This window comes from Antrostomus carolinensis, unplaced genomic scaffold, assembly GCF_000700745.2.
Source record: "Antrostomus carolinensis isolate BGI_N321 unplaced genomic scaffold, ASM70074v2 scaffold32790, whole genome shotgun sequence".
NCBI classification, from domain to species: Eukaryota; Metazoa; Chordata; class Aves; order Caprimulgiformes; family Caprimulgidae; genus Antrostomus; species Antrostomus carolinensis.
In genome coordinates, this window is record NW_010289680.1 from 37361 (window position 1) to 65207 (window position 27847).

Genomic DNA, 27847 nt, shown 5'->3' on the forward strand with positions numbered 1-27847 from the left:
CAATACTTTGCTTCTGTCATAAGGCTAATTAAAGCAGCTAAAAAGTCACCTCACAAATGTCACCTCACAATCAACAGCAGTTCACATTACAAAATTTATTTTGGAGGTTATTTTTAATTGATATAATAAATATTCCTTATGTAACCAAAACAAAACCTGTTCAAATAAAATACGAGAGTTTTTCTTAAATCTACTCTGCTTGCCAGCTTTGTTAAGAATAAAAAATTGAAAACAGAAGCATATCTGAATGCACTACAAATTCTGAATTATATGGTTATTGCTTTGAATATAGAATTATAGGAGGTTAGCCTGACTTGCAACTTCTGTTCACAATTTTTTCAATGCTTACATACAGTGGTCCATATGAAAATACCTCAGCATATTAATAATATGAGTGTTTTTATTACTTTCTAAGTTTCAAATATTTTTACATAAATGTTTCTTTATGGTGTCAAACACTAAGAGAAAACACATTTTATTTCCCCTTCATTAATACTAATTTTTTTCTTCTGTTCTAAATACATTACATTCCTCTGTTACATGTTGCATTTGCAGCACACTTTATGTTTCAGACAAATAGCTTTTGGCCATTAGCAGAGCAGATTCCCCCTATACATGCCAAGAGTAACACATGTTACATAGAGTAACGCATGTTGTAAATGTGCTGCAAATAAACTGTGTAAAGTGCCCAAAGTCTTTTTTTTTTTTTCTTTACAGAAAGAAGGAGAAGGTCTAGGAGCTTGTTGCTTACCCTGAAATGCAGGTTTGTTCATGCTAGCCATGCGAGGACAGTAATGCTGACCAGGGAAGCCCTGAATGTGGACCTCCAGAGGAACAGGGCGTACTGATGGTCGGAAGTTGAACAGACCCATCTACAAGAAAACATTTTTTTACAAGTTTAACTTTGAATTATCTTATAAATTACTATTTTGTTTTTCTGCAGCATAAATACATATCCATCTTCTGAAATATTTTTCTTACCTGATTAATATTTAGCCAGTCAGCAAGGTCTCTGGCATTTGCTAAAGCAGTAGACAAACCAACTACTCTTACAGGCTTCTCTGTGTGAGATGAGATGAAGTTTGTTCGAGACACAATGACTTCCAGTACTGGGCCTCTCTCATCCCCTAGTAAATGAAAAGTCCATTGGAAAACAGAGAAAAATAGAAGGTTCATATATCAAAAAGTACATTTACGTCTTAAGTACGTAAGAAGTACACTTCTTCAAATTCAGCAACGACTCTGATTAAAAACAACAAAACATGCTCACCTAGCAGATGGATCTCATCTATTATAAGAATGGAAACTTTCTGAACATAGCTTCTGTTCTGCCAGCTTCTGCTGACACCATCCCACTTCTCTGGTGTAGTAACAATCAGGTCAGCTTGGGCAATAGCTCTCATATCAGGACTCACATCTCCTGTCAACTCTACAACCCTGTAATCAAGAAAGACGGTGGCTTCACTTTACAAAGCTTTAGAACATCTTAACATCCAAATATTAACTCCTAAACATTAACATTAACATAAAAGAGAGAAGAGAGTTTCTGGTCAAAGATGTCTAATAGGATTTTAATAAACCTGTCTCTTTCCTTTCCCAGCAAATACCATACAAATACCAAATACCATTCCTTAGCAAAACCATATAAAAAGAAGAGGGCGAATATGAGTCCCAAACCATCTATGGCTAATTTTTCAAAATGAAGATAATTTAAGAATATTAGTATGATATAACGTGAATCATAACATCCTGCCATAGCCAGGATGAAAGCTTTCCAGAAAGCTACCAAGTTGCAGCCTTCTGTTCTGTATAGAACTGTGGTTTGACTAATGAGGCTAGACTGTAGTGTATCTGCATTTGTTGGTGAATTTCCATTAAGACAAGTAGAAATTATCCTGAGGTCATTTTTTGGGAAAATTTGCCTTGTTATCCTTTTAAGTTCTACAAACAGCATTTGAGATGATCCATCATTTTAGACTGAATATAAAGGATTTTTGACATTTCGGTGACACATTCTACATCCAGTTGAACATCTAATAAAAATTCCTCAAAGTAATGTGTATCTTCTGTTGAAAATCTCAGTCACAAGTAATAGAGTAAATTTCAAAAAGGAAATATTACCTAAAAATATTTTAAAATTATGAGGCAAATAATTTATCCTCACAGGCCATTAAAATACCAAGAAAAAAGCCTAACTTCTAATTAATAAGTCACTGCAATGATAATAGCAGGAATCTCACTGGTAGTTTCATGTACACAGAGTAGTACCTCTTTCTATTGAAGCCTGTGGTGTGTGCTTTGAGCTTTAACTTACCAAAAAAGCTATACACAGGAAAGAAAAAGGCCCTAAATAATGCATCCTATGGATATAATTTTTAACTTAAGAAAATATAATTTTGGAAAACATCAACATGAGTGATATTCCTTATATGTCATAATGTAGGACAACTCCAACATTTGAGATCAGCGAGAAATTAATGTTATCAAGGAAGAAAATTATAGCTAATTTATATATGAAGGACAATATATGAATACTATTATACAGTTCGTGCAACTCCTACAAGTTCCTTACAGCTGCGATTTCTAAAGACAGCTTATTTTGGATTGCAAATTCAATTTCCAAGGATACTGCAGAGAGAAATATGAGCTTCATATTTGTTATACTGGCAAGTAATGAGAATGAAAATAGCTGGGTAACAAAGCGTATCCCTTTTTTACTTTTGATTTTGCTATCACTACAATGACTATTGACAGCATTTTTTATTTTTTAAGTACTAGAAATTTGAAGGATAGTACACAATCAAAACCTATTTTGAAATACTCAAAAGTATTCTGTAGATTTTATTCATACTTGATGGGCTGTTCTTTTGCTTCTTATTTCTCTGATTAGGTAAGGAGAAACATACTTTTTACCAAGTTTTTCTTCAATCCTAACTTTCCAGTCCTCAATTCTTTCACGAACGAGTGCTTTTAAGGGCGCGATATACACCGCCTGTAAAAGAAAAGTCACAAAACCAGAAGTTAAACAAGAACCCTTTATTAAAGTGTACCTACAAGGAAAAAAAAAATTAATACTTGTGAGACGTGAACATACTCATTATCTATAAAATTAAGGTCTGAGCTCCTTAAATGATCTGCAACAGGATTATATTTAAAACAGACTTAACACTTGAAAATGCTGCCTTGTTTCCTGAGCCATTAACAAGCAAATAAATTAAGAAAGAGAAAGAATAATTTATTGAAATGGAAATATTTAATCATACCATTTAATACCAAAATCCACTTATATAAATAAGGCCATTTTTTGCTAGGACTATAAAATCTGCAAGATAACATTCTAGAACAGAAATAATCGGAATTGCCAGCAAGCAACACCTTACTTGATTTCTAGTTATGTCGTTAACTTATTAAAACATTAAAAATTAAATTAAAAAGCTAATTATTTTAAGCAAAATGTCACAATATTTTCCTCAAAGAAGCCTGCTGTGCAGGGGGCAATACCTTGTCATGGAGAAACAATACTTATTTGTAGATTTATGGTTAAATATTCTGAAGCTTTTGAACATGAAGAAACTGCTACATGAAGAATTCACATACATTCTTTAAAATGGATAGCCAGGTTTTCAGCTTTATTGAAACCTAAAAGATATATTTCTTTGAGAACTGGCTATTTTGTAAGTCTAATAGATAAGCTGAAAATGTATGAGTGCCTTGTTTATGTTGCTTGGACTAACAAAGTACACGAAGATATGAAAGTAGAAGGAGTTTAAAGCAGGAAATACAGGTAAGTACAGAAAAGGAAATCCAGCATGCCTGTATGTCATGTTTTTAGATTGAACTCTAGTTGTATGCTGATTAATATATAAAGTTGAAATAAAGCATAATGTACATAGTGCAGTACCATTTTGTATCCAGACAGGTATAAATTGGAGAAAGCAAAATTGAGTTTGACATAGAATTTTTCTAGGCTTTTGTATTACTGAAAACACACCTATAAGTAAACCTATCTTACAAACCTTTGATGTGGGATACTTGTTAAAAACTCTGAAGATGGCTAATTCAGCTGCAACAGTTTTTCCAGAACCTGTAGGCGCTCCAAGAAGAACATTACAGTCTGTGTGATAAAGTGTATGAAATATCTGCGTCTGGATAGGGTTGAAGTGTGTAAATTTGTACAGGACTTCATATTCCCGATGTCCCAAGGCTGTGATAGGCAAAGGCTGAAGATCTAGAAGTTCTAAAAGCACAAAATAATCATAAGTGTATGACAAGAGATGCCATGACATAACATAGTTTATTACAAGGATAAAGATATTAACCAATACTTCAGTGGAAAATAACTTACACTGGAAATTGTATTACTTAATATCTCATACGACACAGAGTCCACATTTATGTCACTGTTAACTTCAATGAGAAATAATGAAAAGTTGATTTTATAGCTCTCAAGTATTTCTGCAAGTAGTGTTGGTAGTATTCTCATAGCTGTGAACCAGCCATTTGCATAAATTAGCCTTTTTCTTAAAGCTGTTTCATTTTAACTGGTTGTCGTATGTTCTAAACTCACTGTATTGGATTATATGTATGTCCAGATTCTTATGAGAACAGAATGTGGAGTTGGAGGACAGCGTAGTCTGAATATTTCAGATTCAAGGAAAAAAAAACTGTTTAAGAAGGAAGGATTCTTTGGAGTTTCTAGATTGATGGAGTAATATAAATCAGATGAATATGGCTAAATTTTGCATCTGAAGCTTTAAACATGTAATTAAAGACATAATCTTAATAAATAAACAAACAGTCTTTCAATATATGATTCTCAATATATCTTGAGGGCATCTGCTATCCAAACAATTAGAGATTGTGGAATTTGGAAGATGATATATATAACCAGATTGGATTTGGAATCCTACCAAATTAAGGAGACTGTACTGATTCTGCTATGCAGATGGTTGCTTTGAAGTTTGGTTTTCTTTTTTTTTTGTGGCTGGAGGTCTCATTGTCTTTTCAGGGTGCTTCACATTAAGGTATGATATGGCAGTCATAAAATCTACTGAGGCAATGATTCCTAATATTCTTCACATGCTCTTCACTGATACCTTATGGCTGTTTTATCATTCCCACTGAAACTGTGATTTCTTGGGCTGTGTTGAGGAGAAAGAAGGTTTTTAGCCTAGCAGGGCCTCTATGTACTTCATTGTTGAGTGGGAACCAGATGGGAATTGAAATCAATTACCATAAATCCTAGAGGCTCCATAACTGGTGATGTGTAAATATCTTTCTTTTTCTTCTGAATAGTAGTCAGTGATCAGTCAATTAGATAAAAAGGTTACACATGCTTTTCCAGACAGCGTAGGTACAGTATAACAATAGCTAAACACTTCACAAACACATGTGAATTTATGCATGCCAAAGGACAACACCGTATGAGAACTGAGTATTTCTGAAGGCACTCACTTCACAGACTGCTAGATGAGCCAAATGTAATTACAGTGGAAAGGTTTTACAATGACATCAGGCACAATGAATGTATAAAGCAATTTATGTATCCAGAAAAAAAGAAGCAAAACACAAACATATGCTTCTGTGCCAAGTGTTAAAAAAGGAGGGGGAGGGGAAGGTCATGATTTGATCAGCAGCGCTGAGCTCAAATGCAATGTTTGGTACTGTAACAGTGCTTGCTATGATGAATTTACTTGGTAAAAATCATAAAATGTTTCATATTTTCAAAATTTTAACTGCGTTTGTTTTTTCTTTGCTGAATGCCATTTCTAATACAACCATCCACACTAAGATTGTTTTTAACCACTCCAGAAGAAATGTAATGCTTACAAGCACTAAGATAAGACACTGTAACACAGAGACTTGTTTTCTTGTTTACTTTTATATGACAGTTTCAATTTTCCTATGGTTTATAGAGAACCTGGAGTAACTAAAAGGCTGGTATTATGTTGAGATGAAATGAACTGCTTTTTGCTCAGGAATTTAAAAATTTAGAGAGCTTTAAAGTTAGTGAAGAAATAGTCTCAATAAGAGAAATACAAAGTGAAATTTCATATACTTTTCTACAATGAAGCAGAAGTTAAGAGATTTATTGCTCTATCATAAGAAAAAACAATATGAGCAAGAAGAACTAAAACAAAAAGATCAAATTTGAAGTTACCTGTGTGGGGTGGATGTCTCTCTGGAAGAATCAAATGTTGAAAATTTATGATACACACAGCCTCTGCTCCTAACCATCTGTCGGACACAGCTCGAATGTAATATTGAGAAGGAAGAGGTTCAAAAATTGGAATTGTGAACACTAGCAGTTGAGGTTCTTTACTAATCACCTAATGCAAAAATGTAGAGCATAATTACTGAACAGATAAATCAGTAACTTGACTTCCATATGCATTACCAACACAAAGCAATAAAGTATGTGTGCAACTCCATGTGCAAAATGTTCACATCTTTATAAAATATTTTACCACTGGGAATGAATTTTATTTCCAAGGACTTCAAAAGATATAGCTGGCTCTTCATCTTTTTCTTTAGCAGACAAAACCATTACGGTCTTTCTTTTTTCACCTGGCCATAACTGTCTCATCAAAGGACGAGGAGAAAAAGGGACATCTGAGATCAGATGACATCTTTGTGGAAGTCCAAGCTTATCATATACACTGGAAACTGAAAGCTGTGCTACTGATGTGAAAATCTGCCTAGGTGAAAATACTGTTTGACCTTACAAATCTGCATCTCAGTAACTTTATTTTTGCCTTGCTATGACATTTGGAATAAAACCCATTACCTGTTTTTTTTGAATGATGAAGTATTCTGAATGATAAATGTGATCATTAGTAGGGTCTTCTACCCAAATCCACCAGGGCTCTCCAACAGTGCCATGTACCTTTTAGAGTAGAAAAGATAGCTTTGTTATATTTGTAACGAGGTTCTCTAGATTTGCTGGGTATACTGGATATATTTCTAAATGATGTAGGCTTACAAAGGCATAAAGAAATATAGAAATCAGAGGTAAAGAGCAATATAACATTTCTAATTAGATCAGGCTGCTTAAAGGTTACGTTTCAATAAGAGTTTGCTTAAGGTATGTATAATATAACTGGACATAATATAAATGCAACTGAAGGTAGTGCCTCAGTTGTTTATAAATAGACTGAACTCCCAGGGTTTCCTCTAGGCTCCTAAAAGTGTTCTCCTCCTTCTCTTTGCTCCTTGTACTTCTGTCTTCAGATTCTGTATAGAGAATTGTCTTTTGCTATTCACTGCTCATTTCTCAGTCAAAAATGTTCTCTCCAGAAAAAGTGGACACTGAATTGTGTAAGTGGATTCAGAAGTAAGTGGATCCACAGTAAGTGGATTCAGAAGGCTGTAGATCTAGTAGATTGCTACAGGTTAAGTGAGAAGAACATAAGTAGAGCTGTCTCTCGATGATTCCTATGCCATCTGGCAACAATTTATTCCATCCTAGATTTTTATTTGCTTTGTTTTGCTTCAATGCCAGCTAGGTGAGATGCTCAGTTAAGAATTTTTGCATATTTGTCAGAATAAAGAACTTGTGCCAATGTGCAAGCATTTTACGTAAATATCTAGGAAAAGAAGAAAAATGCATAGCAAAGGAGTATGGAAGACGTACTACTAAATGAACATTGATTTATGATGTTTCTGATGAGGACTGTGATAAGGTAAAAAAACAGTATGAAGACCAAAAAAAAAAAAAAAGTTGGAATTATTCCTAAACTTTAGTTAACAGGAAAAAACACAAAGTGCATAGTTGCTTCTAATGGCAATTTTAACACTACAGGAATCTGGTATTGATTCACACAGCACTAATTATTTTCAGCATAATTCATTATTGTGTATGTGTTGGAAAGCAGTCTGTACTGGCTTTTGAAGACAGAAATATGTATTACGAATAGAACTAAGGTGCTTTTGCTTTTTTCTAACACAGTTGCACAATAGACAAGTAGGTGGACAGTAAAGACACTGTCATTAATTGTCATTGCATTTGAATTTTACTAGCAGCTTCACTGAGAAGTGATGCAGTGAAACTGACAGGACACAGGTCACTGCAGATGACATTTTGAAAAATCACAGTGAGACTATTGCTTCTTCAGGTTTTAGGAGAATTTAAGAAAGGAAAGAAGAATTAAGGAAGGTGATAATGTTGAAAGCTCAAAAATTTTATTGTCAACTGTGACAGCATCTTAAGTTTTGGAGAGTCCATGGAGAGCTGCATGAGGAAAGAAGGGCGCGTGGGAACAGGCAATGCAACATGCTCTCCAGTGAGAATTCTGAAGAACTCTGAGGAGCTCTTAAAAACTGACACATGTATTTTGGGCAACCACTGCCCTAAAACTGCGTGTCTGATATACTACTTGGCTAATTAATACTAGTTGCATTATTCTGTATTTCTGTTGGACTCCTGGCTGCAGTAAAGCTTACTTGCTCTGTCTGGGTATGTTTATAGTCCTTTGCTTCTAACAATATCCACTGGGATATGGCCCACATGCTTTTATTGAACTTAAGGGTGCCCAGTACTGGAAACTGCAGCCATTAAAGATCAAGATTATGTCATATCTCATGACTACAAAAACATATCTTCTTTCTCTTGTAAAGGCGAGTGCAAAATTTGTGATGAGACTGTTCTAGAATTAAGTATCCAGGTAAAGGAGCAGTCTTAAAACCATGAAATGTTAACCAACTGAGGTATTTCAGTTAAGTAGGGTATTTAAATTTTTAATATTCTGATTTTATTTGACTACTCCCATTCTTTGAATGGAACTTTTTGGCAGCTAGTTCTTGTATCAGTTACAGCTATGCCTGTAAGTTTCTATAGCCTTCTGAATAGGTAGCTAAAATACTGCATAATGATGGAGAAGCAGTTTTGGAGTGTCAATGGTCGAATTGAAAAGACAGATATTTATTTTTAGAGACTACTAAAATTTAACAGCTTTTTTTGTTTATTTACTCTGATAGAAGTTTCATTTACTGAAGAAACAAGAAAATCAATAGCTACCTTACAAAAATTAAAAAAAGAAAATAAAAAGTTTTTGAAGTTTTGATGAATACCAGTATAAAAATTCACACAAAAAGAGATCCATAAGTTGAATTGATAAAATGATCATAATGTTTCCAAAGCCACCACTAGGAAAACTGTGTCAAGGGGTCATAGCAGAAAATAGATTTTTGCATAAGTTTTGCTATCACTTTAGAAGTTCAGAATTGAATTGAGAGAGTATAATTCTGTATGGACCCCTTTTCAATTTGTAAAAATATAAAAGAACATAGATTTTGTAGAAAAATCTAAAAATGGATTGAGAAATTATTTTGTATTAAGATACAGTTTTATATGAAGAACAGTCGTGGGGGTTTTTTGTCTTTAATAGATTACAGGTACAGTGGATGAAAGACTAAATAATAAAAATTCATTTCAATCCTATAACGTAATGCTTGTTGCCTTCTGAAGTATTTCAAATAAATAAGGCAGCAAAAAAAAAATTCACATTATAATTCATGTTAGGTATCCATTCAAATATTTCTGTAATAAATCTGGGTAGCAAAAAAAATCTAGCATTCTATATTTTGATGAGTAATCCCCCATTCATAAGCTAACTTGGTAAAACTTCCAGAAGAAAAGAAAAAGCCTATAGGTAGGGAAAATAAATTCTAAAATAATCTTAATGTTTGTGGAATAAAACTCTAATTTACTTGTGATTAAGGTGAATTTGTAATCTAAGGGATTTAATTTTTTAATAAAATAACAGATACTTAATATTCACCTTTCAGAGTAATTTATCTTAAGTGTAAATCTCCTAAGCATAAAAAAAAAAGAAAAATATGCTTGCCCATTGAAGTATGTTTGTCTTGTTTCAGTAGAAAGTTTCAGAAGTACCAGCAACAATACAATGCCCCCATGTGGACATTTGTATTTCATTTAGATTTATCTTAAATCAACTTCTAATGAACAGATTCTGAGTCAAAGGGTGTGGGTATATCTAAATGTGCAACTAGTACAACTCCTGTCATATAAATTTGCAGCATAAAATATAGATGAATATAATTAAAAACATATCTCAGTTTTTCTGTTCAGACAAGTCCCAGTGGAATAAAAGGCACTGATGTTGTGAATGTCTATTTGTAAAGCCATAAAGAGCAGGAGAACTTGGCATACATGAACTGTATTTCAAGGCTTTATTTTCTGCATTTGACATTCATTCATAGTTCAGAGAGCCATCCGCGTCTCCCTTTTCTTGCTTCTCCTTTTTCGGCATATAACTCAAATCTGTGTGTGACTACTATTAATATTCAGTATAAGCACTTGCTTCAACATGTTACAAACAGCATAATCCTGTAACAGTTAACAGAAATAAAAATATGATCTTTGGGTGCCTTCTTTTACCAAAGTCTTAAAGGTCATTCCGTTCCTATTATCAAATTTGATTTTTAGCTAAAATAAATATTTTTTTTTCTTATCCAAACAGCTATAGACTCCCTGTGATCAACTCCTTTACTGAAGCTAAATTAATGCTTCCTGTCTTTTTTTTTTTACCTGATCATTCCACGTAAAGTCAGGAGCGATGTTCAGCCGAACTCGGAGGACCGTGCGGGTAATTGGCTGAATTGTGGCTTCCATTATGATGGAGGGGATTTGATGGACACACTGTTTTACCTTTAACCCAATCTTCACATGATGCAGCATATGACCTGCCAACAAAACACTAGGTGTAACAAATTTGCATTTTCAGGAACAATAATACAGCTCCAATTTTCAAATAGGCTTTTAGAGAGAAGTATTATTGCTTGCTTGTTTTGCTCTTAGGTGTGTAAATGTCTGACTCTCTTGACCTGGCATGTCGGAATATTTTGTAATACTTAACTTGAATTAGCAATTTAGAACCTAGAAATATCAGCATTAACCCCCCTGTTGGCTACAACTAAGGGGTTAAAATAACTATTAAGAATTCACTCTGAAAACATATTATGTCAAGCTAGTTCCCTTTCCTTTACTGACTTTTTGACCAGGCTCTTACCAAGCCATATAGTTATTTTTTAAAGCGCGAATACTGACCTTTTACTTAATGAAGGGCACACATTTGAACTTCTACAATTCCTGTGTAGTGATTCAAAGCAGACAGAACACTTTCCATAAAACTAAGTAAAGGTAGTTAATAGATTAAAAATGCACGCAACTAATAAACATCTCACAGCAGTCCTGATCTTTCAGAATACACCAGTGTAGAACTGAGACAAAGGAAAAACTAAATGCTGCAATGTTTCTAATTTTCTACCACAGTGATAATAAGTAAGGCAATAAAGTCATTATATTAATTAAAAAAAATTCTTACTTGCATTTTACAGCTGAAATCTTTGTTCCCTTGCTCTTAATTTTAAATATAAAATGAACTATGTAGCAATGATTTCTTTTATTCCTGAAAAATATTGTAACTTCTAGCTTATTTAGGGAATGAAGGTTGATTTATCACTTTTTTTTTTTCACTGAAATTGCTTATATAATTATGTGGAGCATATATTAAATTTTAATTGTAATGTTCATAAGTACTCACTGTTAAAAGCTACCTTACAAATGGCTACCAATATTTTCTGATATTGTCATGTTGTTCCTGTGCACACTTTACCATTAAAAAACCAAAGAAAAATAAGAGAAGAAATCCTATTATTTGCATTATGTGCAAAGTGAAAAGGTGAGACAAACTTTTTCATGCTATTGAATGAAATTTAGGAGCATAGTATCTTGCAGTTGCTTATTTTTTAATATTGATCCTGACTTCCCCTCTTTGTTTTTTCTTATTTAACAGAATGGCATATTTTGCCTCACACAGGTATTTTATCTATACTCTGAAGTAATGAATGGTGATTTTGTTTAAGAAGCGAATACTTAATGCAAAAGTTTTAACACATATTTAATCACTTTAATTTGCATTTGGTAAAATAAGTGCACCTCCAGCAAGTGGATTATTAAAAACCAAAACAATTCTATTGGTACAACTTGGCAATGCAGCATTATAGCACACTTGCAGAGTGACTAGCTTTTGCAATTAGAGGTAAAACTTCAGAAATGTTAAATAAAGGTATGTGCCAAATATTCAAATATATGACTCAATAAGCTTGTGTAGGCAAGCACACCTTTTAATGCCAAAAATCATTTTCTGTATCATGGTAAGTGTGGTGGACTTGTGTGTCTTCCATTCGAGAAAACAGGTAAGTTTAACAAAAGAAGAAGAAATTTTGCTTATTCCACAATGACTGTCATCTGCATTCTGAAAAACCAGGACTATTTATCTCAGATAACACAGTGATTTCTTGGCTTTCTGGAAACTCCGTGGTTAGACTGCAGCAGCGCATAGATTGGTGCTGACCAGTTTGTGGTACAGTGGAATCCAGGATCTGTGCACACAACACGCTCTCCATTCACTGGGAGAGCTGGCACCCATCTGATGCTTTTATCTCTCCCGAGGCCATGGACTGAGTTAGCCACCTACCTCCTGTCTTTTCTATTCTATCTCCAAGGTCACAGTAACATTTAAAAAGGAAGAAATGCTAAGACTGAAATTATTCCTATGGAGTCAGAGAACAAGGCACCTGGACGCTGTGCTTTTTCTTATTTCTACATGGCTTTGACTTCAAATAAAAATAGGGCAGCTGCCAGGCAAGTGCTTCCTTCACACCCTTGGTGTCAGAAAGGGAAGCTCGACAGGAGGAAGTATGCAAGTAACAGTACTTCACAGAGACGCACAGATCAACTTGCATGATGTTTATAAGGCCAGAGAACATGAAATATCATAACATGAATATTATAACATGAAATATCATAGTCAGCAAGGACCTATTTTCACAGTCAAATCCCAAGTCTCACCTACTTTCAAACTAAGTTAACAGAAAACAAAACTAGACATAAATATACACTGGTATATTTCCATCTTGTCAACACTAGCTCCGCTACGCTGAAGGAAGTAAAACTGGTTTTGTACTTCTTGCTTCTCCAAGCAAAGGTATCAGGAGAAAGAAGCATAAAAAGAGAAAAGAAAAAAGTACTAATACAATTAATGGAATAGAATATTAAGTATTAAAAAGACTGCACAAATGCACAACAAATTAACAAATCTGAATAAAAAAGTGTTATAATACGTCTGAATAGAAGCAATAATGCTAGCACTTCATATAAATGTTACATTTAAAATTATGATATATTATAATGTGCAGTTAAACTAAGCTTTTAAAATTTTCTCATAGTCATTTGGTTTAACTTACTAAATAAAATATAACCTCTAATTCTGCAAACTCTTACATATTTATTTAACTTTTTCCAACCTAAATTAGGCATGTAACAAAGCTTCCTAAGTTAGGAAGGCAGTTCTCTTGTCAAATGAGAGAAATATCAAGTCAGAGGTCATAATTTCTAAAAAGCAGTGACTATGAATTGTATTTTTATTGTAAAATTAGATTTTTAAAAAATGGCAGTTTGTTTCTCAACAACTTGGCAATAACATGTGCAAAGAAAGACCAAATAAGAAAAAAACACCCTAACATAAGAAAAAGAAATACAAGCAATTTTTTTTTTCCCAATTTCAAGCAGTTGGTGGACAGTTTATGCACAACAGTTTATACACACATAGTAGAAATTGTCATTATGTCTATCAGTAGGCTTGTGGATTTTCTCATTATCGAAGTGTCAAATCCTTTAAAAAATTCCATTACGGCTTTGCTGCAATGACACCAGTGACAATGAATTCTCCATGTTCAATGAAAATTAATGCAGTGTTTCAGAAGCAGGCCATTTACTGATAGTATACCAAGACATAATAATCTGCTTTTATTCTTTTTCACGTTAATAGTATTTCAATAAAAAAGGCCCTATTTTGTCAACTGGCAAAAATAAACAGATGCCTTTTACAGTAGTGTATTATGCAATGTGAGCAAGAAGGGAAGCACAGGTCAACATAAATATGTATATATACACATATATGTAAATACATATCAACATATATCTTCATTCCACATGTGTTCAGGGGTTGGCAGGACATGGGCTAGCTTTACCCTCAAAGCTGTGCCATATTTCAAGCTGTAGAGACTGAATAAACCTTCTTTATTGGACCATAATACCATATTAATGCATCAACATGGCTTCCAGACCAGAGTGGGTCTATTAATGAATGGCTCAGATTTAGTTCTAATTTGTCCATTGATTACTAATAGTTTAAGCAGATCAGCATTGCTGATTTCTCACCTATTTCATCTTTTCTCATGTCCTTCATCTTGTCTATAGTGAGATTCTTCTCTTCCAACTTTGAGAGGACTGATGGTGGTAACACTGAGAACTGTCTCAAAGGGCTAACCCAGCCCCACAGCCGCTTGTCAATGACTTTGCTGAGATTCAGTAGTCGATATGTCATTGCAGGCCAACGTTTCCTAAGGGCAATCTCAAAAAGAGCTCGAACAATACGAGCTGCATTCTGGAGAGTGAAAAAAAAGGGAAAATGTTGTAATTCTCTCAAGTATTCTTTGTAAAATGAAAAGGATCCCATAGACTCATCTTTGTCAAACCATAACAATAGATTTTTCTTTTCAAACTTATTTCAAACATTCTTGAAAACTATTTTTTTCCATCACTGTCTAGTGGCAGAACTACCTCATGACTGCCTACAGAAATTATGGAAAGAAACATGTGCAACTAATTAAAGTTGTAGTGGCAGGTCTGGATAGAATTTTTATCATGGTTATGCTAACGTTAGGGAGTTTTAAATTTATTGTGTCTCAATCACTGCTGAAACAAATTCACTTACCATACTTAATAGCTTCCTCCTTCTCCCCCCATACACCTGCAAATTCAGTTTATATGGAAATCAAGATTTTAATTTTTCACTTCAGTTATGCTTTCATAATAGCATCCCATTTCATACTGAATGTCACAACATTTATACAGAAGTTCAACAGTAGTGACTTTTTTTAACATGTTACTCTCTTATGAGACTACTGTATAACCAAACTGTATAAATCTGCTTTGGACTTGGAAAATTAATTATTAATATAAGCTTGAATGAGTCAGTTTTATCAGTCTTATCCTCAAAACCTAAGTTATGATATGATATTCCTTTCATAAACTTATCAAGCTGTATTAGGAAGTTGTGGTGGGGTTTTTTTTGTTTGTTTGTTGTTGTTTTTTTTTTTTTCTTTTTCTTTTTCCTCCTAACAGTACTGTGCCTGGGTTAGCAATTCTGTTCTTGATTCATGGAATAAAATACAATCATTCTCTACTGGTTCTGCAATACCAACAGGAATAAAAAGTAGAAAATTATTTGGTCATGATAGGAAGCATATGTTTCTAAAGAAGCATATTTATTTTACTTAGAGAGGATGAATCATTTTCTTAATAGTCACTATCCAATTAAAAAAATTAATAATTTGTAGCACTGGTTCCATGTGTACAATTTACGAAGATCTGAGAAGACGACCATGTTGGCTCACTAAAAATGTTAGAATTGAGACCGACAAATAAAAGCAATTGTCTTGAAAGCAAAGATTAAAAGAATCATACTGAAAATGATCTTGCTGTGCAAGTACCACAATTATTATGATGTGCATAATGATTTCCGAATTTTCTCATTTATACCCATATGTGCTATGAAATGTAAACACTTCTGGAGAAGGTAATGTTAATATGAAAATCTTGCTGAAGAATATGCATACTTTTGACTATTTAACTCTCATCTTTAGGACTAACTAAATGCAATTTAACAATCAATTCTTTCCAAAAATGTTTTGTAAGGATGAGACAAAAATTATTCAATGCAACATGTTGCTGACTCAAAAAAAAAAGAAAAAAAAAAGAAAAAAAGAAACATGAGAAGGGCTAAAAAGTAAAACTTTATAATCTATTTTATACATTCATAATTGTTGCACATCTGGGATTGTCTACAAACATTTTGTCACTTTGAGTTCTTCAGGATCCAAATTCTAAACTTTCTTTCTAAGATGGTCTCTGGTTGTATAAGCAGGCAGTTCCGTGTCACAGACTTGCAGTTCTCTTATTATTTTGTGTAATAAATGAACATGCTGTATAACTACCAATCATTCAGGTGTCAATCAAGCTGACAAACAAATATATAGACTGATACGTAAATTTGCATGATTACGTCTAACAATAAAATCGTAATAGCACATCTTTCTTGTGTAAACCAAGGCATGTGAATAAAACACAATTTATGTTTTGCAGAATGAAGCATGAAAGTACACAAAAGACAAAAATGGATTGCAACAGTTTTCTAGACTTAGAAGAAAACCCAGTAAGTTAAGAATAACATTTCTGTGCAGTCACAGTTAGAACTACTAAATATAATAAGACGATAAGGGTAATACAAACAAAAAGGACGTTCATAATTAACAAAAAATGCAATAGTCTCCCAAGGTAGGCTTTTGCAAATTTTTTCTACTTAAATATTATACCACATGTGCACACACACAAGCCTCTAATTTACAAGTCCATTTGCATAACAATGTACAAAAAAGTTAAAGATCAGGGCCTACTTACATAATTGTAAACATTTGGGAGAATGAAAACAGCAGAAGACAGCAACAGATATGTAAAAAATACTATTTTTACCTGTGCAACATATGCAGAATCTGAAATAAGGGAGAAGCTGTCCATCTCTCCTCTGCTAATATATGTTTGAAGGAGGATATTAATTTTTCCATAACTGTTTTCTACACCTCCTGGAGTAGGAAGTTCACAGAAATCATTCAGTAAGGTATCCAGCTCTTCTATTTCTTCTTCTCTTACCTAAAACACAATTATACATTATGAAGAGGCTAAAGCAATTTGAGAAATTTTTTTTACAGTGAAATAATATTTACCTTATAACATCTTTACATTATTTTTAAATGGAGTTTCTAGTTTCAACGAAAAAAAAAGAAGAAAGCAGCAAACTTACATTTTCCACAATGCAGTTAATAGACCATAATTGAAACTATCTTAACAGTGACACAATTACATTTTATTATTCATCACCATCTATTAAGGTTGCCATTGACATACAAAAATTTGATATGCCACAAAAATTGAATCTTCTGACCCTACCATCCTTCATTTGATGAGATTTCATTTCTTATTTGACCAGAGTAAAACCTCTGTCCATCTGGATTAGGGCAATCTTGAATTAACATTAAATGTACTCATTATAGTTACATAGTTTGCATGTGGCATAACACATTTTTAACTCAAAACTGTGAAGTACTATGATTCATGATATTAAAATTTTCACTGTTAATAAGATTAAGTCTTAATATGAGTAAAGAAATATTCATATCTATGGTTTGAATAATGCATAGCATTTCACATTCTAACTGATGACCCTTACATGGCAAAACCAGCATAAATCTACATATTCTTTGATTTACTGATAGCTTGTTAGTGCAAAACTTATTTAAAGAGGGTAAATGTTTAGTCCCTGCAGGGAACCAGCTGAAAGTAATTTACATTTGGACCTGACTACCTGACTTACAAAAGACCCTAAGACAATTGGGTTAAAAACTCCACCTATCCAGCCACTGGTCCTACAGGAAAGAAAAAGATGAAGGACACAATTACCACAGATGACTCCAGTGTTAGGGGAATGTTATGCTCTGCTTCAAACAGCATTTTTGATTATTTTTTTCTGCTCTTACATAGCAGGGTACAGGTCAAATTTAGCTCTGTGTTTCAGCTACTGGTGACTTACCTATCTCAAAATATAGAATTTTTAAAGATATTATGGAGACATGATTAATATTAACAGAAATCACAATTTGTATCACACAGAGGGGTAAATCCTGAGTTATTCATGTGAAAATCAGTTACTACTTCTAACATTCAGAGCTGCACAGCAAATGAATCACAAAAAGCTGGAAATGATGGTGCACTGATACCATACCATACAAATATGAGAAAGCAAACTAGAAAAAATATGCTGTAGTCAAGAAGCATCACTACTAACTTTATTACAAATATAGAAACATATTGCATCATATTTTCCATATGCTTTCCTTTTAAATACTCAATTATGCTAAATTTAGACCTAGCAAAGCAATATCACTACCATAAAAAACCCATTCCAGCTTGGAAAACATTGCATGTATCACTGTGAAAACTCACTGTTTATTATCTTCTATAATAGAAGAGATTACAGCAAAATAGAATTTCTCCATTAGATAAAGAGATGGTAATACTCAGACAACATGTGCAAATAAGTAAATATGTAGATGGTGCAGGATTCACACTGGCAGTTCGCAGAGCCAGGTGAATGAGAGCCAACTCTGATCTGAAAGTTGTATAATTGTGGTAAAATGGCAATGAGCCCAAGATAATGAACCCTGTGGAGTCTGGCTTGCACCTCTATGAGATGGAAGCACGGGCAAGCAAGCTCATGCTGGTTTGCAATGTATTGTCTTGTGTCCTACCCACACAGGAGGCAAAAAGGGAGGTTGGAATTGAACTGAATACGATAGTACAGTAATCTTGTAGCTTGCACAACAAAACCTGTTACAACAACTTTCTAGATTTCAAATTTTAAAATAATTTATCAGAATTTATCATTCTGCTAATCTAATGCAGAAGTATGAAGTATATCACAGAGTTAACTTCAGTGGGTCCTGCCTCATTTCTGATAAAGCAAATTGTTCAGGGAGACATCTAATAGTGGTTTAAACTTCAAACAGAAAAACTATCTCATCCTTGGGTGCACTATTCCAATGGTCACTTATCTTCAGCTGTTAGTAACTGAGGAGCTGAAAAGTTCTTAAAAGCATTTAAAAGGAATTCTCAAAGATCGATAACTAGTTATTAAATATGCACCGTAGCTCAAGCTGAACTACATATTGTGAATTTTGAGTGGGAGCATACAGAGTTCTTACTAGGCTAATTATGCCTACTTAGAAAACATTTTATAATGGTGCTTAATATTTAACAAAACTTGGACACTTATTATTTATGCAGTGAGTACTACAGAAGTGTCTAGTTCTAAGACATTCTTTGTATGAAAGGATACTTTACCTTTATCTGTTCGAATTCTTCAGCTTTTGATACTATAGCAAGAATATCACCTTCTGTTTTATGAGCATCAAACAATTCATTGAAAGTCTAGTAAAAATAAAATGAATTGATTTAACACTGAAAATAAAAATAAATATAGAGCACAAAACTAAGAAATATTAACCGAGGTTTTAAAAGGCATATAAGGTTAAAATGTAAGTTAGGTATTGGAAGACCAGAGTGATTTAATTTAAACAGAAACAATTGCAAAATTGTAAAAAAATCCAGGAATGACTTCTCAGTACTTTCAGAAAAACAGTCCCTTGAAACTTGGGCACCTCAAAAATCAAGAGACATGCAATCTATGGCCATTTCAAAAAAATTCTAGGACATATTTGAGTGGATAAATCTGAGACTAATTATACATAGTAAAAAGTTAAAAATTATTAATGCTGAGTCTTCAGCTTTTATCCAAGAAAAATACTTATTTCCTACAAAAGAAAGCTTTCAAGATGAATGTGAACCTCAAATCCAGTTTCCAATACTACAAAGTTTTGTATAAATCCATCTTCCTTATATGTTTCCAACACAATCTGATTACAGTGTCAAAAGTTGTTTAAAGTCGGCAACCTGACAGGCTATTAATGCAGAAAAACTTTTCTGTTCTCAGACTCTGCACTTGAATTTGTTCTCATGTACCAATGGTTGCACACACTGTAGATATCAAAACGTTTTTTATAATTCACCTAAAAGCAGGTAGAGACTATAGAAATTTCAAATATCACTTCCCACCAAGTCTAATTTTTCAGTATTGCTTTATACTTAGTTTCTTTTTCCTCTCTATTTCCTCTCTCCCCGTTTCAGTAAATATGATTTGAAAATATATTGAACAAATCGGCTACATATTCTGTAATATCTTACAACTATTTTAGGTATAGGTTCAAAAAGGAAAAAAACCCCAGAAATAGAACATCATATTTTACCTCTATAGTATTGTATTTAATATAGTAGTGGCTGGCAGTTCTGCCTAAATCTGTTGAAGAAAAAAAGCCAGTTCGTTCTTCAAAGCGAATCATGCGGGCTTTGTCCAGTTTTCTGCCGACTTCAATTACCAATTGTTCTCTGTGCTTTTCTAGACCTGGATCCATCTAGGCATAAACCACACACATTTATTTGTATAAAAGATAAAAAAAAGTGCTAAATAAGTAATTTTACTGAGGTAACTCAGTCACACAAAGTCAGAAATCAAATAAAAGAAAGGTACAGTCATTAAGTCAAGATTTTCCTGAGATAGCACGAATGACAGTTACATTGACTGTAATTGTCTGTACAGGACAATATAATCGAATAATATTTCTTTTACAATGCTTCGAGACTATCAATACAATGTAGACAGTAGCATGATTATGAAATAAATTTACATTGAAGTTTTTAAAATAAGTTTTAATGATAACATATTCTTAATGAAATTATCATTACTGTATCACTTCACAAAAACATGCCACCACATGGTATCTTCTATTTATGAAAATGGCTGAAGATATTCCTTGCCTTGGTATCTGACATAAGGATGGTTTTAATTGTATCCCAAATAAAATGAGCATCAAATTGGATGGCTGAAATATTTACTAGAAAGAAACCTCTATTATCCCCAAAAGCTTTGGGTATGTCAGCTGGGATATTCTAATTATTGAGTTATAGATGTACCATATGAACATTCACGTTAAAAGCTCACAAGGAGCTTGCTGTGCCCAACACCACTTCTATTCATATCAAAGTTCAGGAACTTGGACATTTTGTCAAGGAATAATGTATATTATCTCATTAGTACATAGAAGGCTGGACAAAACTCCCATCTGAGTGGGACTGCCTTATAATTGTGTGTTTCCATATCATGCACCTGGGACACCCAGACTGACAGGGATGGGTGAAAAGGGATTCATAGTCATGTTAACCCTCTGGTATATAGAATCATAGAATGTATTGGGTTGGAAGGGACCCTCAAAGGTCATCTGGTCCAACTCCCCTGCAGTAAGCAGGGACATCTTTACTAGAGCAGGTTGCTGTAGTATGTGCACCTGAGATATGACTCTAACTACACAAGCAATGATTAGTCACCAGATTTGAAAAGACTGAAACTCTGTTCTAGTCCACAGACAGCATTCTTCTTTCAAGGCTTGTATAACTCCTATTTCCTACAGAGTAAGTCATACTAGCCCTCTTGGCAAAGCTGCACCAGAGATATACAACCAAGACTGCAAAAAGGAGCAGGCTTTAAGAATTGCTATGCCTTGGTTTGCTCTGGTTTTCCCTGGGCCAGGATTCAGTTTCAGCTTTGTGACAAAGTGCTTCACCTCGTGTTCAGTGGAGTTGCAGACAAACACAGATATCTCCACAAAGCAGCTGCAAGACTAGTTCCTAATATTCCCTGTCTTTACCAGTTACTCTGAAGCTGTTTCTCCTTAGTTATGGCTTGCCTTAGTTTCAAGTCAAAAGCTAAAATGGCAAAGGTCTAGAGTGCTTTTCTCAATAGTAAGTCATGCATTGAGGTCAGATTTCAGAGCAGAGGTGTTCAAAAAGTTCTCAGGATACCAGATGTTTCATATTTCTTCAAACTAAAGAGGAGAAAAAATTTTTTAAAAATACCGAAACACTTCCCTACTCCTTTGGCAGTCCAAACTACCTGCCAGTCTTTTGCTCTATGTAAAAAAAAGCTAAAGCTCTAACAGTAGACCAAATAGTTTTTACAAATACAAAGGTTTTAATTTTAAAGGAGAGGTCACCAACTTGAAAAGGCTGTGAAACACAATTCCAGTCTACAGAATCCATGGTTAGCACCCTTCTTGTTGAACTTGTATAACTAGAAATCCCACAGAGTAAAAGATCCAGCCTAGGAAACCACTAAGCCATACTCTTAAAAACAAGTCTTGTTATGTTTGCAGCAAGAAACTGAGCAGGTCTGGAGTATACATATGGAAATTTAAGAATGCATGATGAAGTACATTATTATTGACATTGTTTTCTCCAGCTAACTCAGAGAAGTGTTAGGGACAAGCTCCTCTGACTTTTACAGATGTTTTTAACATAAACATACGGTTTATGGGGATAAAAAAACTTTGCTTAACTGTGTGAATACCAAAAAGTAGAACCAAAAAGAGAAGACAGATGAAGGTGTTGCATTTAAAAAAAATCCCAACGAACAGCCACCTTTCATTTAGAACCCTAAAAGGATGAGAAAATGCCTGTAACTCATACCACAGACTTCACTAATATGACACATTTGGTCCACTTTTTCCTTCCACTCTTTGTTTCCTCTTGCTGCTCATTATAAATTTTGTCCATTTTCCCAACTTAGTAAAAGGCATTATTAGTGCTTCTGGCAAACAAGTTGAAAAGTCATAAATCAAAGCAGTGGGCCTGGAGTAGCCTACCTCTGGGCACAGCCCAGAAGTGGGCCAAGTGGGGAAGAGTAATATCCTAAGAGACAACACGTGGGGTGCAGAATGTATCGCTGCATGGCAGGTGCATGCTTGCCCTGGTCTCCCTGTGCAGTACAACACACTCCTTTTGTGTGGACAGGCTGAACCTTTTGCGCCCTCAAGGAGTTACTGAATGTGACGAGCGCTTGTGGAAAGGGGAAGGAAAGCGAGTTTGCATCTTAGCCCCACTGAGCAGCTGGGAAGTGTGACCCATGATGGTTATGCAGATATATGGATTCTGAATGGGTAACATTGACTGTGAGCCAAAACAGAGATAGAAATTGGCACACTGCAACATTACTAAGGAACAATAAGATATCAGTTATGAATACTGGATGCTGATAACCAGAACAGAAGGAATAGAATGGCCTAAGCGAGGAAATCTGTGGTTATGCCCACATCTGGCACTATACTACCCGTATACTGTCTATAACACATTAGCTTTGAAGTTTAGAACTGGTTTATCTAGAAAATAAGGGGATCGGCATTGGTTTTGATACTATGTGAATGGTTAACACTTCAAACTGACATAATTTGTTACTGCCTTAACACAAAAATAGGAATGTCTATTATTAGCACATGAAATTGGAAGAGGTAGAAAGGAGGTTAGTGGCAGGAAAAGACAAGTGCTGGCAGTCTCCACTTTCTCAGCAGTTGAATAAAAACACAAAAGCAAGGGGAGGGGGAGCAACTCTTGTTCATTATTTTTCAAATTTTTAAAAAATATTTCCGTTAGTGTTTTATTACTTTTTTTCATCAGTTATTACTAGAACAGTTTCATTTCTTTTAATCTAAAATTTGTTAGTAACATTGGACAAAAATACCTGATTAAAAAAAGGTAAATTATAGGAATGGGATAACAGCATTCTTCTCACTAGCAAAGGCATTCTTGCTTTTCATTTATCTATTACTTTGTGATTTGTGTTACATAGCGTTATATTAACATATGGTAATATACTGTAAAGCTTTTTATAGAAAACAGATTTGAGATGACTAGAGGTCTAAAGGTGTCTGCAGAAGCTTGCTTAAACAACAGCCTACCTACTTCCACTGCAGCTTCCACTATCAGACACGAAAACTATTAAAAAAATATCTCCTGACATATATCTATCTACAAGTTACAATAACCGCAACAATTGCTGCTCCCAATATCTTGACAAATTACAAAGTCACAAAACAGATTCAGGATATGTGAAATAAACTGCATTTACCATACACTTGTGAGATTTTCACCTGCATTAGGCTCAATTCCATGTGTCCAAACTATGTTAACATTAAATGCTTCTAAAGAGTTGTACAGAAAAAAGTAACCATATTTAGACAACAGGTAAAAAAATTAAACTTCCTAAAACTTACAGATAATGAAAAAAGTGTTCTGATTTATATCACTGAATAGAATACTTCTACATAAACAACAAAAAAATCAAAATAAAGGAATAAAAAAAAAATCTTATAATTACTAAATCACAAGAAAGAAAAAAATCCCAACCCAATTAAAAATGTCATTTTGTAATTTCTAAGATGTCATGAGATGAAACATTTTAAACCAAAAGCTGACGAGGGTGAGGAGGAAAGCAAGGAACTGAAGAATGCTTTATTTTATCATTTATACTTAGCCTATCGAACTGAAACTTACATCAATTGACTGATAAGAATGAATGTTGTCCTTTGGAGCATAACTTGGCCAGTTAAAATGTATTTTTATGTGAACAGAAGGGGCCTCTTAATTTAGTGTTAAAAATACTCCGCTACAGAAAATATCTTCCTTTTTCTAAGCACTTTAAAAGAATTGCTGATGTCAGGTTAAGTAGAAATAGCAAATATTTATCCTTGCATCAGGGAAGGATTAGAGACCCAGAACAGGTTACAGATTTTTTTAAAATGCATTTTATACCTGATAAGCTTTGTGACTGATGCCATATACTAATGGATTTGCTCTCATCCGTACATAAAGGTAAGTGTAACTTATCCACTTTACTGCTTCTTCCACATTAGTTACTGTTCCAAGAGCAATCTGGAAAGAGGAAAAGACACAAAATTAAATATATATGTTACAGCTGAACATAAATACTTTGCTGAAAACATATGGAATTCAGAGCATTAGCACTAGATTAAAGAAAGTGTCAGTATGTTTCCAACTTAAATTATTTTAAAATAATCATAGGACAATAACTTCAACAATTGACACATCTTCATCTTTTGAACATTTAATAACATGGTATGTTCTGTGACATAATACTATAGATAGTGACCCACGTGATCTTTGCTACACCACTTATGATTTTTACAATTAAAAGATGATACTGAGCAAGCTTGTTATAAAAAAAAGTAAATAAACCGATTTAATTCTTTAGCGAATATGCTCAGGGTAATTTAAAGAAGAGTACCTTTAAAAAAAAATAAAATTAAAAGAATAATTTTTCATACCAATGTAACAGTTTTTTTGCCAGGGGACTTTTTTTGCTAATTCTGTAGTTTTATCACCAAATTATTTACCGCATACAGATTTTTACTTGAAAACTTCAGCTCTATTTTGTATTGGTTACATTCATGAGAAGCATTTACTGCTTATTCCAGTTAACGTGATTTTACCATAAGAATTTAATACTTCCTGCACGTCCCATGAAAATATAGTTTTTGGTTGTTGCTGGTTTAAAACACGAAAAAGTCCCTCTAGTCTTTTATGATAATTTACTACATTTTAAAAGTTATTTTTGTTTTATTGGTGTTTGGATTTCATATAAATGTTCCACACGACTTGGCAAATACTTAAAAAACTCTACACAACTGTAAATGGTATCATATGCATGCCCAGATCTAAGCATCTAGACCTCAATAATAATATAGATATTAATTTTGAAATAACATAAATATCAATAACGCAAGAGAAATCTGCCCTGAGTTAAAATACCTTAAATCTGGTAAAACCTTGTTGATATCAACGATTAATAACCCCAAGCTTTGTCTCAAACATTTTTCAAGTGATATTTTGTTCTTCAACAGCATAAGGAGGTCAGGGTAAGCCCCATTGTGTTGTTTTTCAAAATATACAGCTAGATAATGCACTGAAGTAGCTACAAAACCATTCAGTTCTCCATAGACTACTACAGGCAAAACATCTAATATAGCTCACAGGTTATTATTACTCAATTTGCTACCCAGGTTAATTTCATTATTTGGTTTCTTTCCATGATTCAAACATCTTTCAGTACACAAATATAGCATAACAACAATAGCATAACAACATAGTCCAGTAGTAACATTTTCCACCAAACAAACACTTTCACAATCATGAAAACATTCAATTCTCATTACCAAGGACAGTGAAGCCTGACAATGAAAAAAAAAAATCACAAACCACCACAACTTTTTTTTTTCTTTATTTGTTCAAATATCTGATTGTATTACTTACAAATTAATTATTTTCATAAGTTAAAAATAAAACTGAGGGGTAAAAAATGATTATGAAATACAGTTGGGTTTCAGATAAGGTACTGAGATCTAATACTGCGTGTTCCTTCCTCCCCCAACTTCGATGAATATTCACTGAATAATATGCAGAGACAAAAAGCCCTCCCAAACTTCTAAATATTTGCTGCCATCTAGTGTTCAAGCAAAGTTCTTATGGTTTGTTTGAAAATGTATACCTTTGTTAAAACAGTATGAAAGACAGAAGTTATCTTATTAATACAAACAATTATTTAAAAAGTTAAGAGAGGACCTATGTTAAGACCTAAGATATGTACTATTCATAAAATCAATAAATAGACAAGGTGATACTTTATTAAACTAAAATTTTAAAAGTTCTAAATTTGGCAGTATTTCCTCAAGAATGTATTAGGTATTTAGTTACAGATGGAATAATCAATGAGTATAAATATTTACTAAGTTGACATTGTATTGTCTGATTGCACCAGCTGTCACAAAACAGCTTTTTTTTAAAACTATTCAAATATAAATAATTGTGTTGTACTCACAAAATGAAAACTTGAATACTATATTAATCGAACTCAGTGTCATTTTAAATTAAAAGAATCATCAACATCACAACTTTTCAACTAATTGTTCAATGTCTGATGTTACCATCACCGAGTGATGTTCTTAGTAGTTTGTATTTTTATTAAATAATTTTTTTTACAAATGCTATGCCACAGACTTTATAAGTTGAGCAATATTTCAGAGTTTTTGATTTAAAAAAAAAGCGTAAACAAATAACAGTAGTTACACCCCACAAGTAACAGCAGTTATATATAATATAACATAATAGACTGTATTTTTTTACACAAGAACGTTAACTTGCTATTAAACTTGTATAATTGAGTCAGATCACATGGATGAAAAATTTCTTTATAAGAAACAAATATTTGTTGTTAAGGTAAGAGAGTAAGGAATCTTTTTAACAATTTAATAAGCAATTTTCAGTTTGCTTTGGAAACCAGTGTATTTTGAATTGCTATTTCAGCATCTGAAGTGATTACGCTCTTATTCCTGTATGGCTTTTGGAATAATTTCTCAATGCTACTAGAATTGTCCCAAGTGGGACAGAATCTCCTCCAGTCACACGTGACCAAAGGACTATTTATAAGCATAACCGAACTATATCAGAGTTGTCATTATCTGTTAAATCCACATAATTTGTCTACCATCTGGACACAGTAGAAGAAAGTGGAGGAGAACAGATGAGGTTGCTGGTCTCATGCAGGTCAGGCCAGGGCCCTGGACAGCCAGGGAGAAAACTTCAGTTCCCCCCAGCCTGTGCTTTTCCCCATACCCAGATTAGCCATTCAGTCACCCAGCTCCTGAGTGATTTTTTTGGAAGGGCTTTGAAGGAATTCTGTGTCTCTTCTGAGAACCACAATAGTTGCCCACTCTTCCAAGGAAAAAAAATAGATAAAGAGGTTTGTCCAAATGAAACAAGTCTCCATCTTTTACATTCTTGGCTTTACAACAAAATCATAAGTAAATGCAAGGAAAGGAATGCCCCGTAGGGAAGGTATACCTACTGTCCAGCACTGCAAATCCTTTCAGTTTCTAAGCTCTCTGGGGAAAGGAGTTGTCCCAGCAACAAGCTGGGGTCCAGCTGTAGATGTCAGGGAGGGCTCTATCAGGTGGAAACAATTAGGGAAGGAATGGTGACCTGCATTGTACGAGCTATTGATGATAGTTCCCAGATAAGTTAAAGTTTATGGTCTAATTAAACCACATCCCCTGCATCTTATCTTTCTTCCTGTATTTCCAGAAAATACAGCAGTAGGTATTTTCTGTTCACCAGCTGGTCAACTGACCCAGGATTTGCTCCTCTTGACTAAGCATCCTAACTAGCTGTTTATTTTATTCCTTTTTACAC

The 27847-nt window shown here is 33.8% G+C and overlaps 1 protein-coding gene across 1 annotated transcript in view; it reads right to left on the reverse strand.

Moving 5' to 3' along the window:
• The window catches only part of ASCC3 (activating signal cointegrator 1 complex subunit 3), a gene marked incomplete at both ends in the record, with an annotated part of 52235 nt that extends 27721 nt beyond the window's left edge, over positions 1 to 24514 (reverse strand). The window contains 13 exons of the mRNA XM_010171215.1: positions 752 to 872; positions 982 to 1127; positions 1271 to 1437; positions 2907 to 2992; positions 4017 to 4237; positions 6161 to 6329; positions 6788 to 6886; positions 10550 to 10704; positions 14246 to 14471; positions 16619 to 16795; positions 19043 to 19129; positions 20005 to 20169; positions 24395 to 24514. Coding sequence (XP_010169517.1) covers positions 752 to 872; positions 982 to 1127; positions 1271 to 1437; positions 2907 to 2992; positions 4017 to 4237; positions 6161 to 6329; positions 6788 to 6886; positions 10550 to 10704; positions 14246 to 14471; positions 16619 to 16795; positions 19043 to 19129; positions 20005 to 20169; positions 24395 to 24514 — 1939 coding nt within the window. The remainder of the gene's footprint in view (positions 1 to 751; positions 873 to 981; positions 1128 to 1270; positions 1438 to 2906; positions 2993 to 4016; positions 4238 to 6160; positions 6330 to 6787; positions 6887 to 10549; positions 10705 to 14245; positions 14472 to 16618; positions 16796 to 19042; positions 19130 to 20004; positions 20170 to 24394) is intronic.
• Between the last annotated feature and the right edge of the window lie 3333 nt (positions 24515 to 27847).